The 16,401-nt window shown below is 48.5% G+C and overlaps 2 protein-coding genes and 1 long non-coding RNA gene across 5 annotated transcripts in view; 1 reads left to right on the top strand and 2 right to left on the bottom strand.

Moving 5' to 3' along the window:
* Positions 1–695: 695 nt before the first annotated feature.
* MYL6 (myosin light chain 6) lies at positions 696–3,824 on the bottom strand. The gene is made up of 6 exons (XM_090273372.1): positions 3,767–3,824; positions 3,467–3,494; positions 2,484–2,627; positions 2,106–2,279; positions 1,938–2,015; positions 696–891 (listed from the first exon to the last, which is right to left on the bottom strand). The coding sequence occupies exons 1-6, from the start codon at positions 3,767–3,769 to the stop codon at positions 863–865; spliced, it is 456 nt and encodes a 151-aa protein (XP_090129498.1). The 5' UTR covers positions 3,770–3,824; the 3' UTR covers positions 696–862.
* Positions 3,825–3,972: 148 nt separating this feature from the next.
* The window catches only part of LOC150011951 (uncharacterized), a 22,014-nt gene continuing 9,585 nt past the window's right edge, over positions 3,973–16,401 (top strand). Inside the window, exon 1 of the long non-coding RNA XR_016510481.1 lies at positions 3,973–4,423. This is a non-coding gene — a long non-coding RNA (uncharacterized LOC150011951). The remainder of the gene's footprint in view (positions 4,424–16,401) is intronic.
* MYL6B (myosin light chain 6B) lies at positions 4,139–8,505 on the bottom strand. 3 transcript variants are annotated; one of them, XM_090273369.1, is made up of 8 exons: positions 8,149–8,505; positions 6,684–6,927; positions 5,939–5,966; positions 5,576–5,719; positions 5,172–5,345; positions 4,561–4,638; positions 4,371–4,408; positions 4,139–4,235 (listed from the first exon to the last, which is right to left on the bottom strand). In XM_090273369.1, exons 2-7 carry the CDS (start codon positions 6,858–6,860, stop codon positions 4,380–4,382), a joined length of 630 nt encoding a protein of 209 aa, XP_090129495.1. In that variant the 5' UTR covers positions 6,861–6,927; positions 8,149–8,505; the 3' UTR covers positions 4,139–4,235; positions 4,371–4,379. The 3 variants fall into 3 exon arrangements, with proteins under 3 accessions (XP_090129495.1, XP_090129494.1, XP_090129496.1); XM_090273368.1 differs by having other exon boundaries at positions 6,684–6,906; XM_090273370.1 differs by having other exon boundaries at positions 6,684–6,887.

The raw sequence follows: 16,401 nt of genomic DNA, 5'->3' as shown, positions 1-16,401 counted from the left end.
TTCTCTGATCTATGGCTGTCAGGTGGTGGGGTTGGGCTGGGGGGCATCCTTCCTGGAGTTCCTCCCCGGGGCGCTCACTTAGGCTGGAGGGCACTCACCCGAACACTGGGCCTCTGTCCAAAGGCTAAAGGCAGCACAGCTGGTACGAGAACTGGGCAGAGGCTCTCACCCGCCCTTAAAGCAGCTGTTGAAGGCTTGAAAGGACATCCTCACAACCTGGAGATTTTATATATTTATCCTTTCAGAAGTAGTGGCTTCATTTCTTCCCTTATTAGGTGGGGAGAAGGCAAGTGCCTCACCTACTTGTTTTTATTGGCCCCTAGCCCCACTAGGGTAACAGGCTCAGGCAGCACTAATATGGCCCGGCTTTAGCTCCAAGAAACAGTCTCTAGGCCTCCCCCGTGAAAGGCCTGCAGTACTTGGGAGGGCGAGGGCTGGGTTAGGAAGCTGGAGGGCTGGACGAGGACTCAACCTGATGTGTGCTGGAGTAAGGATGGGCAGCCTTGGTCCTGCAGAGATTTATGACTTCCCCATCCTGCAAGGGGTGGCCTTTGTAGCATCACTAATGGGGTCGGCATTTCCAGTGAGGCAAAGGTGGCTCCTACATGGCCCTTCCCCAGCTTTCCACAAGCCCTGGTCCATTTACCCCAAACAAAGTCCCCTTCGCACTGCTCAGGAAGGAACGCAGAACCGCATTTAGGGCACAGAGAGCAAGTTTATTTGGTGAGTGCTGATGGCAAACATCATCCAAGATACAAGCTGGGGAAAGTGCTGTGACAAGAGAACTTAGGAAGCCTTCGGGGCTACGTACACTGTCTCACACAGGGGAAGGCACAGGGCTCTGGGCACACTGGGAATGTCTTCAGCCATTCAGCACCATGCGGACGAGCTCTGTGGAACAGAGAAAGGTGTGAACCAGGGACCAGGGCCAAGGGGAGGGGTCCACCAGGGGCCAGGAGACCATAAGACCACAAAGGTGGCCTAAGAAGGACATGCCTGCAGCAACCAACCTTAGGGTCAGTTTACAGAGGAGTCACCTTGAATCTGACCAGTCCTGTCGGCCCCCGGCTCCCCTCCCACCAGCTGTTAGTTCCCACCCCACCCTGAGCAGCAAGAACACAGCAGAGGCAGAAGTTCTTAACTACACCTACAGCTACTGTCAGCCATTGGCAGGGGAAGACAGAGTTATGGGTTAGGGTACCTCCAAGCTGCCCAGAAGGAAGAAGAGACTGTTCAGCTACAGCAGCACAATGGGGCAGGCAACCCACCCCCCTATGCCAATCACCAGTGCTCCAGGGCCAAAGGGTTGCCCTAAAGCAAGATGGGGACAGGCTGGTGAGAAATCCCAGACACCAGCACCCAGGGCCCTGTAAGTAAAACTTCAGAGCCCATTCTAGGAGAGGAGGAGGTACCACACCCCCAGGTTGTCTCCCCTTTTGAGGAACCCCTCCCTTCCCCAGTCAGCTCCATGCAGAAACATGCCAGGAAGTCAGATGGTAGTAGGGTGGGTAGGGCAGGGACCAGAGCAAAGTTTGGGAAGAAAAACACTGGGGAGGTCAACTAGAAAAGGAGAGGCTGGGATGAGCCGTACCCGCCCCATGGGCCCGTCACCCCGACAGGATATGCCTCACAAACGCTGCGGGAAGGAAGAGACATTAATGGTGAAGACGAGACACACACATGGGGTGAAGGGGTTGGGTGGTGGGGGCATAGACATACCATTTATATTTCACTTCCCATTCCTTACCCACCCTTCACACCACACTGCCCCTTCCTTTCTGTTCTACAGCCCTAGCCTCCCACTCCTGGGCTAGGCAGGGCCCTACCCCTTGCCTCCTGGCACCTTTTGGAGCCCAAGTCCCATGACGGGAAGCCCCAGACTGTACTTGACCTGCCTTACATGCCTGCTTCAACAAGAGCCCCAATTCGTCCCTCACCTTCATAGTTGATACAACCATTGCTATCCTCGTGCCCTGCCACCAGCATCTCTACTTCTTCCTCTGTCATCTTCTCACCTGCAAAGGGAAAGTGTATTTTGGGAACTACGTGACAGGTGAAATACCAGCTGTAACTTCAGCTCAAGGAGCCAGGGTATAGAGCCTTACCCAGTGTGACGAGAACATGCCGAATCTCAGCACCCATGACAGTGCCGTTTCCTTCCTTGTCAAACACCCTAAGGCCTTCAACATAGTCCTCATAGGTGCCCTGGTCCTTGTTCTTGGCTACAGTCTGCAGCATGGGCAGGAAGTGCTCAAAGTCCAGCACCTTCACATTCATCTCTGCCATAAAGGAGGCAGAAGGAAAGTCACACAAGTCCTCAGAACGGAGGGGATTACAGGGATCACAACCAAACAGACCGCTCTCACTCAAAGCAGAAGAAATTCATGGGATTTGCTAGCTGAGGTAAGACCTGCTGAGTTTGGGGCCTCTGAAGATCTGTGGGCCCACTACCACACTGAGGAGTTGTTCCTGAGGACTCTCACCATCACTCTTGGGGTTCCCCAGAACCTTGAGCACCTCGGCGTTGGTGGGGTTCTGGCCCAGGGCCCTCATCACATCCCCACACTGGCTGTACAGGATCTTGCCATCCCCTGTTCGGTCAAACAGCTGGAAGGCCTCCTTGAACTCTGAGGATTGAGATAAACTTCAACACTGGGCACTTGGGGGTTAACCCAAACCCTCATGGTGTCCATTGCCCATTCAACTTTAATCATGCCGAGGAAACCAGATACTTAGTCCACTGTACACCCAAGTCCACTAAGAGGAACCCAGTGTCAGTCCCTCCCACCTCAGGTGTCCCACAAAAAGACACAGCCTTCCTCCCCTCTAGGCAGAGTAGTAACATCCATTTACACAACCCCTCCGCCTGCACACGCCTGCCCAGCCTCCTCACTACACTACTCAGGGCAGGAATCTGCCACCGCCCTGCCTGGGTCCTGGCCTTATAAGGAAGCGCGAGCAGCAGCCTGGGACCAGGGTCATCCCAGCCGGCCACTTCCCACCTCTCCCGTTCAGAACAAGTATCCTCAGCAAACTCCTCTGCCCCCATTTTAACAAAACAGGAGGTTACTGCTTTTTACAGTCTTCACAATTCCAAGCTGGGGGAGGGAGGGGAATTGTCAAGGAGGAGAGAAGAGGCAAAAGAAGCTCATTAAGGGACAGAGACGTACAGGCAGCTTCAGACACTCTCCCCAAACCCCACACACGGCAGGCATTAGGTGACCAAGCTGTTTCACATACCCACGCCACCTAAAACTCACCCAGTGCTTGGGGCTCAGATCTAGAGTGGAAGAGGAGGGAGGAAGAAAGAATGAGGAAAGAAAATGGAGGCCCCAGAAGGAGGGAGGGAATCCAGGAGGTACTGCTCTGGGGGTGCTGAAGAGATGACAGGTTGGGGTTAGGGGGTAGGTGCTAAAGGGGGTGACTCCCCTCCCTAAGCGTGACCTAAGTAGGGGCAGAAACCTACCTGCAGTCTGGTCCTCGGTGAAGTCACACTGCTCAGAGAAGAGGGGAGCGGTCAACATCTGAACTCCAGTCCCCCAAGCTTCTATCCCAGTCCCACAAACTGAACCACAAACTCCTGTTCCATGCAGGGAACTCGCTTCCCAGCAGCACAGAACCCCAGATTCTCCAACCTCACCATCAATCTTCCAGGCCCTCGGGTTCCCTTTGCCCCTTTCCTCTGCTTTCTCCTCGTCCCCTACCCGCGACTTCCCGTCTCTCGCCCCAAATCCCGCTCACCCCCGCCCCAGGCCCCGGGCCCCACCATCTTGACTGCCGAGCTCTGCGGGACCTTTTCCTGCAGTAATGGCTCCGGCTCCCTGCCCAACCCTAGTCTTAGTACGCCCCGATGACGTCACCCTCGGCTGATCCAGCCAATAGGGTTCCTGGCTTGGGCTTATGCAAATAACTTGCTACATTAGTAATGAATGGGCGGGGCCCACTGCTACTCGTTTCTCCTGAATAGCCTTACCTGGGGCACAGAAACCCCTCAAAGGGGGTGGAATAGGGAGGGGCGCAAGGAATTTGCTCCACGAAGCAGCGAGAAGATCAGAGGAAAACGGATTGGGGATAGGCGAGCCCTCTCTTCCCTCCCTCCCACCCCCACCTATGAAGAAAGTAACAGTCGGAAGCCAAGGGAGGAACCATCTCTTTATTTTGAAACAATAGGTGGCCTCCTAGTGGCAGGAACGTGCTTCCGCCTGCACGGGGCCTAGTGCCCGACCCCACGGCATCTGTGGAAAAAGATGAAAAGTTGCCAAACCCCGGAGCTCACACGCAGCAGAACATGAAAACACTCTTCTCTGCCTTTCTACCCTGGCAGAAGGGCCGGAAGACCTGTCTTTCAAGGCGGAGTGGGAGGGCCATACCTGTAGAGCTCAGACGCTTAGGATGTGCTTCAGAAAGGCTGCGGAGAGAGGAGGTAAGACGGGCTTCAGAAGCAGGGCCTTGGATAACGCATCTGGCTAGATAATCCGGGCCGCACGGTGCCCACACCTGCACACCGAGATCCTTCTGCCACCCTCCTCCCTGGTCCCTTCTGCTCCTGCGTCCCCTTACCTTCATAGTTGATGCAGCCATTGCTGTCCTCATGTCCTGCCAGAACCGTCTCCACCTCCTCTTCAGTCATTTTCTCTCCTGAGCCCCAGACACAACGTTTTAGCCCCTGCCTTCCCTCCCTCACTCACCAGTCAGCCCACACTATTCTGAAAGGCACCTCTTCTCCCACCCTGGAGATTTGCCCATAGCAACAGAACCCCAAAGGAACCCTCTCCTTGTAATGGTAATTGCCTTGAATGTGTTTCTGCATCTTGCTTTCCATTTCGCCTGCATTAGCACCAGGTGAAAGCTTTCACAATGAAACTAAGTTCCAAGGATTTAAGAGAAAGTATCCGATCACAGAGCACCAGCATCTCTTCCAAAACAGAAACTCAGGGAGCACTTCATCCCCTTTTCCTCTGCCCTTTGGTAAGGAACAGTGCCCCCTCCCCCTCACTTTAGCCTCTGCAGGAGGAAGCCCTTCCAGTTCTGCTCCCAGGGCTCTGACCTTCTCAGTCTTCTGCCCACGACCTACAGGACACTAATCCCTCCCTGGCTCTTCCTACTTGGCAGCCTTCTTTTTGGTCCACCCTCTTCTCTCCACCCCACAGGAGTTCTGGTCTGTGCCTCACCCAGGGTGGTGAGGACATGTCTCAGCTCTGCTCCCATGACTTTGCCATTCCCTTCTTTGTCAAACACCCGAAGCCCCTCCAGGTAGTCCTCATATGTGCCTTGTTCCCGGTTCTTGGACACTGCCTGGAGCATGGGCAGGAAAGTCTCGAAGTCCACACGCCGGGACTTCAGCTCTGAAGATAGGAGAGGTGTGGGAGAGGTCACTGTGGTGTCACCTAGGACCCAGCTCCCATCCCAATCATGAAGGCTTTTATCTTGTTCAACATTCAGTATGTTTTTCTGCCCCTGGGTTTGACAGTTTTTGAAGTCCGAACACCCACCTTAGCATCCTTTGTCACCTTACCAATATTCCTCAGTTCCACCACTGAACTGAAAACCCACATTGTTCCAGGGGTCTCCTCACCATCACTCTTGGGGTTCCCCAGAACCTTGAGCACCTCGGCGTTGGTGGGGTTCTGGCCCAGGGCCCTCATCAGGTCCCCACACTGGCTGTACTGGATCTTGCCATCCCCTACTCGGTCAAACAGCTCAAAGGCCTCCTTGAACTCTGAAGTATAAAGAGGTGTCGGTATTGACCAGGGTTTCCCATCACCCCCAGACAGAAAAGAAGTTCAGAAACTATGTGCTAGAGCTGAGCAGAACAAGAGACATGGAGAACTAGTGTGGGAGGTTTCAAGGTCGGTACTGGAGTTGGGGGAATAGAAAGAGAATCTGACCAGGGACTTGGTTCTGGACAGTGGGCTCAGGGGGACCAACTTCTCCTCACCCTCCAGCTGGTCCTTGTTAAACTCGATCTGTGGGGGAAAAAGAGCAGGTGAGGAGTGATGACTGGACTCATTCAATCCCTGTGTAGCACTCCTCCCAACTGACAGCCACTTCTGAGGAGGGGCCCAATGGGACCAGGCTGGGAGCCCAGCCACCTCAGTCCCATTCCCAGATCTGGACCTTGGGAGAATCCCAAGAAGAGGAATTATCAGGGGGGAGGGTTTTCTGGGAACTGGGTTAATCCCATGCCACCTGTTCCCCTCCCTCCACTGCCCTGAGCCCTGCATCCCTCACATAACTGGGGGCTGAACAAAGGCTAAATTTACCCCTGGACCCCAGCTGTGATTGTCTAACAAGTCTGTCCTCTTCAGCCGTCCCTCCTGGGTTCAGAGATGTGGCCTTTAGAGCTGAAAAGTCAGCCAGACACAGGCAGCAACTCCCTCCCTTCACCTTGAAACTGTCCTGGGAACCCAGATGTTCCCCATTTCACAGTCCCTGCCTGCAGCAGGAGGGTCACTGAGTGTGTGTGTACACATATACACCCGTGTCACAAGTTAGAGGAGAGAACAACAACGATACTAGCAGTCATCAGCCTGGATGCTTCCAAATGAGGGACCAAGAGGAATCCCCAAATATCATTCCAGTGCTCACTGATTCCTGGCTTCTAGATACCTCCTAATTCCCTACACTGTATCCCACCCTCTACCACCCCCTCCAAATTCTCTCTTTACTTTCTGAGAACTCACCACCACTTTGGAGAGATCAATGGGGGGCTCCTGAGTTTTCTCAGGGGCTGCAGAGATAGCTGCTGCTGGCTCAGCCTTGGTCTTAGCTGGAGGAGCCCCCACTGCTGGCTTGGTAGCAGGCTTGGGGATAGAGGCTCCTGCTGGTTTCTTCACAGGAACATCCTTCTTGGGAGGCATGATGTCCGGTGGCCAAAGGACAGTGTGCTGATGGGGGCACCCATCTCTGTTTAAATAGCCAGGGAGTCTGGGATGTCAAGGGGCGGGGGCAGAGGCAGGGAGCCAGTTGGCAGTGGGGAGGGTGAGATAGAGGAGGAATATGTGGCCTGCTCTCTCTCCCCTGGCCTCCTATGGTTCAGAACTCTTGCCCCAAGATCTTCTCCCTTCTGTCTACTCCACCCCAAAGGTTGGCCAAAACAATGTTGCCTTTGGGCGTGAGGACAGGATAATTGCTAGTGACGCTGAGATAGGGGTGAGACAAAGAAGGGGATCCAGGCATTCCAGGCCCTCAGACGCCTGACTCAGAGTAGCCCCTTTTTCTAGCAGCTTTAGACTCTTGAAGGCTGAGGCGGGGAGGGGGTCCTTGTGAACTGGAATAGTTAAAGTAGGGTCTAAGAGCAGTGAAAAGTGAAAATATCAAGCATCCTCTCCACTCCCTCTGACCATGATGAGGAGCCGGGGTACTGGACCCTGCAGCCTAAAAATCACCAATACTTGTAGTCAGTGTCCTCCTTCTCAGCCCAAAACTGGAGGAACTGTGCGCAATATACAGAAACTGATAGTAATAGAAGGAGTGTGATACCCCCCTACCTCCACCAAGAATTGTCTCCTGTGCCCCGTACTTTGGGGGGGCAGGGCGGGGCAATGACCAGTTTAACACCCACCACCCACACTCCCAAGGAAGAAACCTCTTCCCACGAGCCCTTGGTCACTCAAGACAGACAAATGTAGGGTGCCTGCTGAATCTGCAGGGACTCCGTGGTGGCACCTGAGGGAAAGGGCAGGTTCTGAGACAAAGGGCCTAAATTCTAATATCTCTAATCCAAAAGGATGTGGGAGGTCCTATAGTCTCCACGAGCACTCCCCTAACCTAGAGGGATGTTAAAAATCTTGACTCAGGCGCCAGGTTACAAACCTTGCTGGGGGCACCTGGGAAAGATCGGAAGAAGGAAGTGTAAAGGAGAGGGGAGGGGTTGCTGGCTGCCTTTGTTCTGGGGAAAAAGGTGAGGATTTAGTAGCATTCTGAGGAAGACAGCAGTGATTTCATTTAGGCCCTGCGGTTCAGAGAGTAGATGCTCAATCTCCCACTCGAAAAACAAACAAAAAAAGCGTCTGAATCTTATCACTGCAAATTGTCCCATTTTTAGGAAAATCAGAATAATTCCTCAGGAGTACATCACACACGCACACACGCACACACACGACTTAAATAAAGAGGATAGTCCCTTCCCAGGTCCACGAAACTCACCCTGCAGGATCCAGGTAAGGGACGGAGGCGGGGCGCAGGGCGGCTGCTGAGCCCTAAAGGGTTAATTTCGGCAGCCTCGGAGCATGCCGGGAGTCGTAGTTCCGGCTCGCGGGAAATACTCTAGCTGGAAGAGGACGCTGGGGCGGCGACTTCCGGCCAAAACCTGCGGTTGGTGACTCCAGGTCTCCTGTGCGATTCTTGTCCCGGAACCGAAAGGCGATGACCACTTTGCAAGTCCCCACCTCTGACCCTAAAACCTTGCGGGGCCCCTCAGGATATCTCCCTTGCTTGTCCTGAGTTCTCTGGATAGTGTGCGCGGGGATACTTTCCTAGTGATGGAACTCAGAATCAAGGGAAAGATTGAAGCTGCCGCAGCAGCAGCAGCAGCAGCAGGCCAATTGGAGGTCAGCTGGTAGGAAGCACTTACTGTCCAGGGGAGAGTGGCGCGGTCTGTTTAACTTCCGCTTACAGTTTGGTAGAGACAGAACAAAGGCAATTGAGTTGCTTTGTGACTAACAGTAACCCCAACGTGTTTTTGTTTGTTTTTCCCCCCCCACCCGAGGATATGCCTTCATTGGTTTTAGAGACAGACAGGAAGGGAGAGAGACAGAAACATGGACTGTTCTCCCGCTTGCGCCCGGACCGGGGATGAACCCGCAACCTTTTTGTGTACCTGACGATGCTCCAAGCAGCTGAGCCACCCTCCCGGGGCCACCCCAAAATTTATTTTTTGAAATGAGGTGATATTTGCAGTAAATGTTAAGATTTGGAATTAAGCCTGGTACCTGACCCAGCCTCACCCAGTTGAAGTTTCTCCATACTGCCACCACGTATGCGCTAGCCCCCTTGCCCAGACCTCACAGGTCTCCTTGGAACTGAGGCCTAGCCTCTCCAGCCCTTGCTCTGTGACACCTCTGCCCTAGCCTTAGCTCACTCCCCTAGACCTTTACCAAAGGTCTTCTCTGAGCTGGAAAGGAGCCGGCCGCGATCCGCCCACCTCCACTCTCTGGATCAATCGGTTTCCTGGCAAACATCTGCTGGAGGCTGGGGCTACCTGGTCATACAGTCAGTGGTTCACGGTCAGGAAGGAGAGGCATAAATTAACTTTATGAGCGGCAAGTGACGTTTGTTAGTTGGAGAATGCTTCTCGGAAGACTAGTAATGGGTTGTAACTGCATGAAGGGCTAAATTATCTCAGAGAGGCAGCATGGGGCGTGCTTGAGTGTGGGCTCAGATCAGCCTGCTTACATATGAATCCCGGTTCTGTCAGGTATTTGCTGGCAAGGTCTAGCAACTTTTTTTTATCTCTCTGTGCCTCAGTACCCCACCTGAAAATCAGGATACTAGTACCTACCTCACAGGGCTGTGGGGAGGATTAGATATATTTGTAAAACAGAACGGGCCTGGTGCAGAGTAAGCGGTATATAAATGTTTGTTAAATAGATTTCCTTTAATCTTCCCAACATACAAGGTAGCTGGTATTTTCTCCATTTAACATCCATAAAGAATCACTAGTCATGAAGAGATGGAGAGCAAGAAGAAATACATGTCCCATAAGTGTTTGGCCATAAGACTGTTTGGGGAAGGTAGGTCCATGTCACAGATGCCTTTTTGTGTCTTTCATCACTTCCTCAGAAGTTGATTTGGAAGATGTGGTTTATCTGATTTCCCTTTCTCTTCCTTTCCTCAATCTACAGCCCTCTTTTGGTACTTTGCCAAGGAGAAGCAGTTATGGCATCATCTGACTTTCTAGCATTGTTGTCTTTTTTCTAGAGAAATAGTGCAAGAAGACATGAAGACCCTTGGCAAATACAAGTTGGAGGAATAACCTTCATTTTCTGTACTATCCCTGTCTTATGTTAATCATGAATAATGCAAACTGAACTGAATGTGGTCCTAACGGGCATAGGTAATTTGTACATCTTGTATGTGGGGTTTTCTGTAGCAAATGCCTATCTTCTCCTTCTTCCCTACCTAGCACATGACTTGTATGTTCTTAGGGATTGGATATTTATTCTACTATGAGTCTCAACATAAAATAATTAGGAAGGGCATATATCCAAAAGAAAAAAGAAACATATTAAAAACCCAACAGAACAATTTTTTGAGTTACATATCACTATAGATCTTCAATAGCTTGAATAAGTGTGGATTCACTTTACACAGCTTCACTAGTCCTTTAAACACTAGCTATGTGTTAATATGGATAATAGTTTAGAAAGAGAGAATATTATTTCCTAAGTTAATAAGAGTTTATTAGGGAAGATATCTACATTCCTCTGGCATTTTGACCAAAAGTGGTGCTGATAATAACACATAAAAGAAAGAAGAGGGAGGATAATGAGGATATTTTATGATACACTGGTAATTTATAAAGTCCTTTTGAAGTCCTGTTTCTATAGGTCCATACTAGATGCATTAACTAGAAAATAAATGTTATGATACGTAACACTAGTTTCACTTTGTAATGTTCTAAACCAGGGGTTCTCAGACTTAGTTGTTTTTCAGACTTTCCTGGGAGCTTTGTAATAGACAAACTTCCAGATTCTGCCCCCAAAGATTCTGTATTAGGGTCTGGAAATCTACTTGAAATATTTTTAGCCCAATGGAGAGCACGCAGAATAAACTGACAAACATAGGTAACTACAGCTTTCATAAAAGGAGTGATATTTTCAAAATGTGCATTTGATCCTTCCATGTTTTTTGATAAAAGACTAAATCCTTACATTGGTCCACAAAAGCCAGCACAGTCTCAAACACTCTGATCTGTACCAACCACAGCTACTAGCTTTCAGATCTTCAGAGGTGTCCTATGTCCTCTTCACTCATGTTGTTGCCTCTGCCTTTTATGTTTCTGCTCCCTCTCCAACACACCCTATTTCTATGCCCAGTGCTTGGCATGTGCTGGGCGCTCAAATATCTAGAATGAGCAGCTATTTGAGTTAAAGGGGAGAGTCAAGAATGAACACTGATACTAAGTTGATAGGGAGGTAGGTTGGGGATTTAAGAGATTGAAAGGGTTCCCATGTCTTGAACTCTTTTACCCTGGAGTAGAAGATGAGGTGATTGATTTGCTAAGAGAGGAAGTAGGAGGTGGTGACTTGAAAGTGTAGTAAGGGTTTGAGGTAGGTTCTGTGAAAGATAGGAGACAGCTTACTGGGGACCCATTCACAAATACTCATTTAATATTTACAAAGTGTCTACTTTCTTAACACATGAACTAGCTGAGCAGTGTGGAGGATGGTTGCAATGGGAGATCATGAATTTGTAATGGTACCAATCTACAAGGCAGTGATTTCCTTCCTCCAGCAGTACTCAGCTGCTCGGATGATTACGTAGAGAAAAAAAGCAACTGGAATGGTAATGGGTTGGAGTTTTGTGGAATAGAGATGATGGATGAACATGGGAGTCAGGGAATTGAGAGTCTGAGTAAAAGAGTGTTTGTGGTCCACAACAAATGGAGCAGGAGTAAGTATAGCAGTGGCCTATTAAATTGAGAGAATATGGAAAATCACTAAAAGCTGGAATTTCAGTGAGGTTGAAGAAATGAGATGGCTGGAGACATGAGTTGTAGTTGGAGGAAATAGTGCATTTGAGATTAATATTTCAAAGGTTATAAAAGACAGGAACTAGGATGAGTGGTTATGGGAGTGAATGGTTGAAAGGGTAGTGAGGCAAAGGTCATTGAATTTGAGGAGAATGCCTCTTAGGGTTCTTTAAATTGCAAAGAGCAAAACTCACTAAAACTGGCTAAACAGTAAAGATTTATTGGCTTATGTAACTGAAAGTTCAAGAGATTGTGTGGGTTTTAGATTCATTTTGATCCAGAAATAACAAAAGGGATCTGTTCTCTAATTCTCTTGCCATTGTTCCATGTGTTAGCTTCTTCCTTGGGTCCCTTCCTGGAGCCAGATATGGCTTTGCTGCACAGCTCTGACGTCCTTATACTATAAGAGGAAGTGAGCGAGCTTCCCTTGACCACTGGAATCAATCCCTAGACTTCACTTTGACTAGACCAACTTAGAAGAATGCCCATCCACCCTTGAACATTATAATCACTATGGCCAGGGATATATCATGTCCTGATTGGCTTAGACATGGGTTATTATCCACCCTTGTGGCCACTCAGAGTATGTCTGTGCCCCTGGAGGTGGATTGAAGTCCATCCAAATGGGAAGGAAACCAACATTTACCACAATGAGGAACTATGATGCTCGTTACGGAGTGATTTACAACATACATTGAAGATGTCAGCATGATAGCAGTATTTAGGATACCACACTGTTAGGTAATTTTTTAATTTTATTTTATTTATTGATTTTAGGAAGAGAGAGGGAGAGAGAAAGAGGAACATCAATTTGCCATTGCACTGATTTATTCATTGGTTGATTCTTGTATGTGCCCTGGCAGGGATCAAATCTGAAACCTCAGCACATCAGGACAATCCTCCAACCAACTGAGCTACCCAGCCAGGACTACCCTTCAGTAATACTGAGTATCCATATATTTAGTGGATAACAGAGTTGAAGGAAAGTAAAGGCAGTTTATCAGAATGGCATTATTTCTAAAGGAGCTGAATTTTTTTACTGCTCTGAGAATAACAAAGGCGAAGTAGCATTGAGCTGCAAGGAGAATGCGAACCCTACCTCCTGGTTTAAGTATATGGGGTTCAGGAGAAGGAGCAATCTCCCCCGGAGGGTGTTCCCGGTGAATTAGTTCTCTTGAGAGGTGAGCAAGATTTTAGGGGAGGCCAGAGTGAGCTTTGTGTAAACAAAGATAAAGAATTATAATGAGATTGAATGCTGCTGCGCCACCGCCTCCCCCGAGGTGCTTGCTGTGCTGGTTCGCGGAGTAGGCGGCCATGGGAGTCTCTGCGGCCTGCGCCTGGCGGTGGGTGAGACGCGGTACTGACTGAGGGACGGCGGGTATCCACCTTGGACACTGGGTTTGGAGGAATCCTGAAACTTCCCCAGGCCTGGTAGTGGCTTGGTGCCTCCCGCATTCCCCTCTGGTACTTGGAATTCTACCCTCATGGTAGTAATAATGGGAGAGAGAGAACAAGACCTGAGCGAGCAACTGCTGAGCAGACACACTGGAGGCCGGCCCGGAGTGACCCTCGATCCTGACTATCCACACAGCTCCCACCAACTTTATGAGCCCTTGCTCCCCATCGCTCCCCGCTGTCTCCCATCACCAGTCTCCTGGGAGGAGCTCAGCTCTTCATGCACCTGCCATCCCTAGAACTAGCCTCATTGCTTAATTCATGCAGCTTTCCACCCTAATCTCTTCCCTCCCTTCATTGTTACTTCTGCATGTCTTGGAGTCCCCCACCCCCATCCCCCATCTCGAGTTTATCCCTGCTGTCAGAGAAAATGTAGTCTGGGGTTTCCTACTCATTTAGTGTCTGATTAGGCAAAGGATTTAAGGTCTCACAGTTGCTTTCTTAAAATGAGGGATTTCTTTCGAACAATTCTACAATTAAGTGCTTTGAACTTCTTCAAGTGTTACGTAAACGCAATTATCTGAAGTATGTTTTCCTAGTAGGTATTTGTATAATGGGTATTCCTAGTCAGAACTTAATTTGCCTTCTAGGAGAACCCGCAGATTTTTTATTTAGTAGCGGCTAAGAAATCAGCATTTGCCTCTTGGCTCTTTTCTAGGCACCAGGGCAAATCACTCTTGGACACCTTTATAAATTCTGATAAGGCGTAATTATTGTTCTTATTCCTTTGTACCAAATTACTAAAAAGATGTTTAATTCAAATTTTAAAGATAGGATCACCCCAAACTTGGCTATGGAAATAATATAAATGTACATTGTAAATAATGTTTTTAAAAAAAGAATTATGAGCCCTGGCTGGTGTGGCTCAGTGAATTGAGCACCAGCCTGTGAACTGAAAGGTCTCCAGTTTGATTCCCAGTCAGGGCATGTGCCCGTGTTGTGGGCGGGGCCACCAGTTGGAAGCCTGTGAGAGCCAACTGATCTGTTTCTCTCCCCCGCTTCCCCTCTCTCTAAAAGGAAATAAAAAATTTTTAAAAAGAGAGTGAAAATGAAAAGTAATTCCTACCCCTCTTCTCAAAGACAGACAAAGCTGCCAAGCTTTTGTGTACCCTTTCCGACATCCTGAGCATATGAGCGCAGAAGTGCCTGATGTAAACGGGAGTGTTCGCCTGGGCCAGGTTCGTCGGCAGCCGTCTGTCTCGAGAGACGATGATGTAGCTTCTTAAGAGTCTATCTGCACCGCCGAGAATGGCTGTGCAGTTCGACTCCGGAGTGACACGGTATCTGTCTCCTCCCGTGTTGAATCGACATCTTACGATGACGCTGGAGTGTCCTCTCCAGTGAAGCTGAAGCTACAAAGCCTGGGCAGGGTGATATGGAGGGTCTGCTGTTGCCCATGCAGCAGATCCCCCCTCTCTTCGCAGCTGAAGGGTCCAAGGGAAAGACGGAGTCAATACAGCTTGGCTTCAGGTGCGCCGCAGGAGTTGCCGGTGTTGACTACAACGTCAAACCGCCTTAGGGACTCCGGCTCGGATTTTCTGTCGGGGTTTACTCCCTTAGCCTTTCCCCTGAAGAGGTATGCCGCAAGGCAGCGGAGGTTTTTTGGAGTCAGAGTTTTCCTTCTCTGATGTGCCCTGACTGGAAGATCGAACCAGCGACACTTAGCTCGCAGGCCGACGCTCAATCCACTGAGCCAAACCAGCCAGGGACTAGGGAAAATATTAACGAGTAAAACCCATAGTTATTGAGAACATACCTGTTTTATAAAAGTTGATTAAAATTTGTAACACAAGTCCTTTGAGCCAAACTGAAAGTTGTAATTACAGTAGTATTTAATAATTCCTTAAGTGTTTTAAAGAGACTTGCATTTGTATATTCCTTAATTTCTGAAACTTTTACTTTCTCATTTTAATTTTCATTCGCATTTTAAGTATATTATACTATGACCATCTTCTCCCCAGAAGCAACTGATGCTGCTTCCATTGGAGTTGCTGTCTACAGAAAGCCCTGTGGAATGGGAATAGCTCATTCTTTCTTAAAGTTTGCTGCTTGCTGACAGGAAGTTCTGTTCATTTTAAAACAAATTTAAATGACTTTTATTTGAACTAGGTACTATTTTTCCTGAGGACATTCATATCTGCACCATTGTCTGCTGACATTTTGTATTTGTAATTACAAAGACTAAGAGAATTTAGAGAATGAATATGTTAATAGCTATTCTTTTGAGTCTCCAAACAAATTTTCCCTCGGTTAGAACATTGTCCCCATACGCCAAGGTTGCGGGTTCAGTTTACGGTCAGGGCCTGTACAAGTAGCAATTAATGAATGCATAAATAAGAAGTGAAACAACAAATCAATATTTCTATTTTAAAAATATCTTAAAAATGATAATCAATACTTGTGTTCATACAGATATACGCACACACATATATGCCCACATTTTTCTCTATTCCCTTCCTAGTTCTTATTTTTTCCCAATTGAGATATAATTGACGTATTAGTTTTAGGTGTACAATATGACAATTTGATATTTGTTGCAAAGTGATCGCCACATTGTAAACAAATCATCACAGTAAGTCTAGTTAACGTCCATCGCTATATGTAGTTACAAAATATTTTTTCTTGACCAGGAATGAAACCCACAACCTTTTGATGTATGAGATGATGCTCCAACCAACTGAACTACCCAGCAAGGGTGCAATACAATATTATTTTTTAAGTATATTTTATTGATCATGCTGTTACAGTTGTCCAGATTTTTTTCCCTTTGCTCCCCTCTGCCCAGTACCCCCCCTTCCCTCCAGCAATCCCACCCCCCTAGTTCATGTCCATGGGTCGTGCATATATGTTCTTTGGCTTCACCCTTTCCTATATTATTCTTAATTTCCCCCGGTCTATTTTGTACTAACCAATTATGCTTCTTAATCCCTGCACCATTTCCTCATTTCTCCCCCTTCCCTCTCCCAGCTGGTAACCCTCCAAATGATCCCCATACCTATGATTCTGTTCCTATTCTGGTTTGCTTAGTTGGATTTTGTTTTTATTTTTTAGATTCAGTTGTTGATAGGTGTGTTAGTTGTCATTTTAATGTTCATAGTTTTGATCTTTTTCTTAAGCCACAGTAGGTTCTCACTACTAAATAAACTGACATCATTTGAGAACTGAACAAAAGCTTGTGACACTTGGTATAAGCATCTGATGGGTAGGCTAGATTGCCTGTCCTTAAGGAAAAGAACCACAGCTGGTTTGAT

Source organism: Furipterus horrens, unplaced genomic scaffold, assembly GCF_987537825.1.
Source record: "Furipterus horrens unplaced genomic scaffold, mFurHor1.1.pri manual_scaffold_4, whole genome shotgun sequence".
In the NCBI taxonomy this organism is placed as follows: Eukaryota; Metazoa; Chordata; class Mammalia; order Chiroptera; family Furipteridae; genus Furipterus; species Furipterus horrens.
The sequence above is the reverse complement of the archived record's forward strand: the minus strand, read 5'-3'. Positions and strand labels throughout refer to the sequence as shown.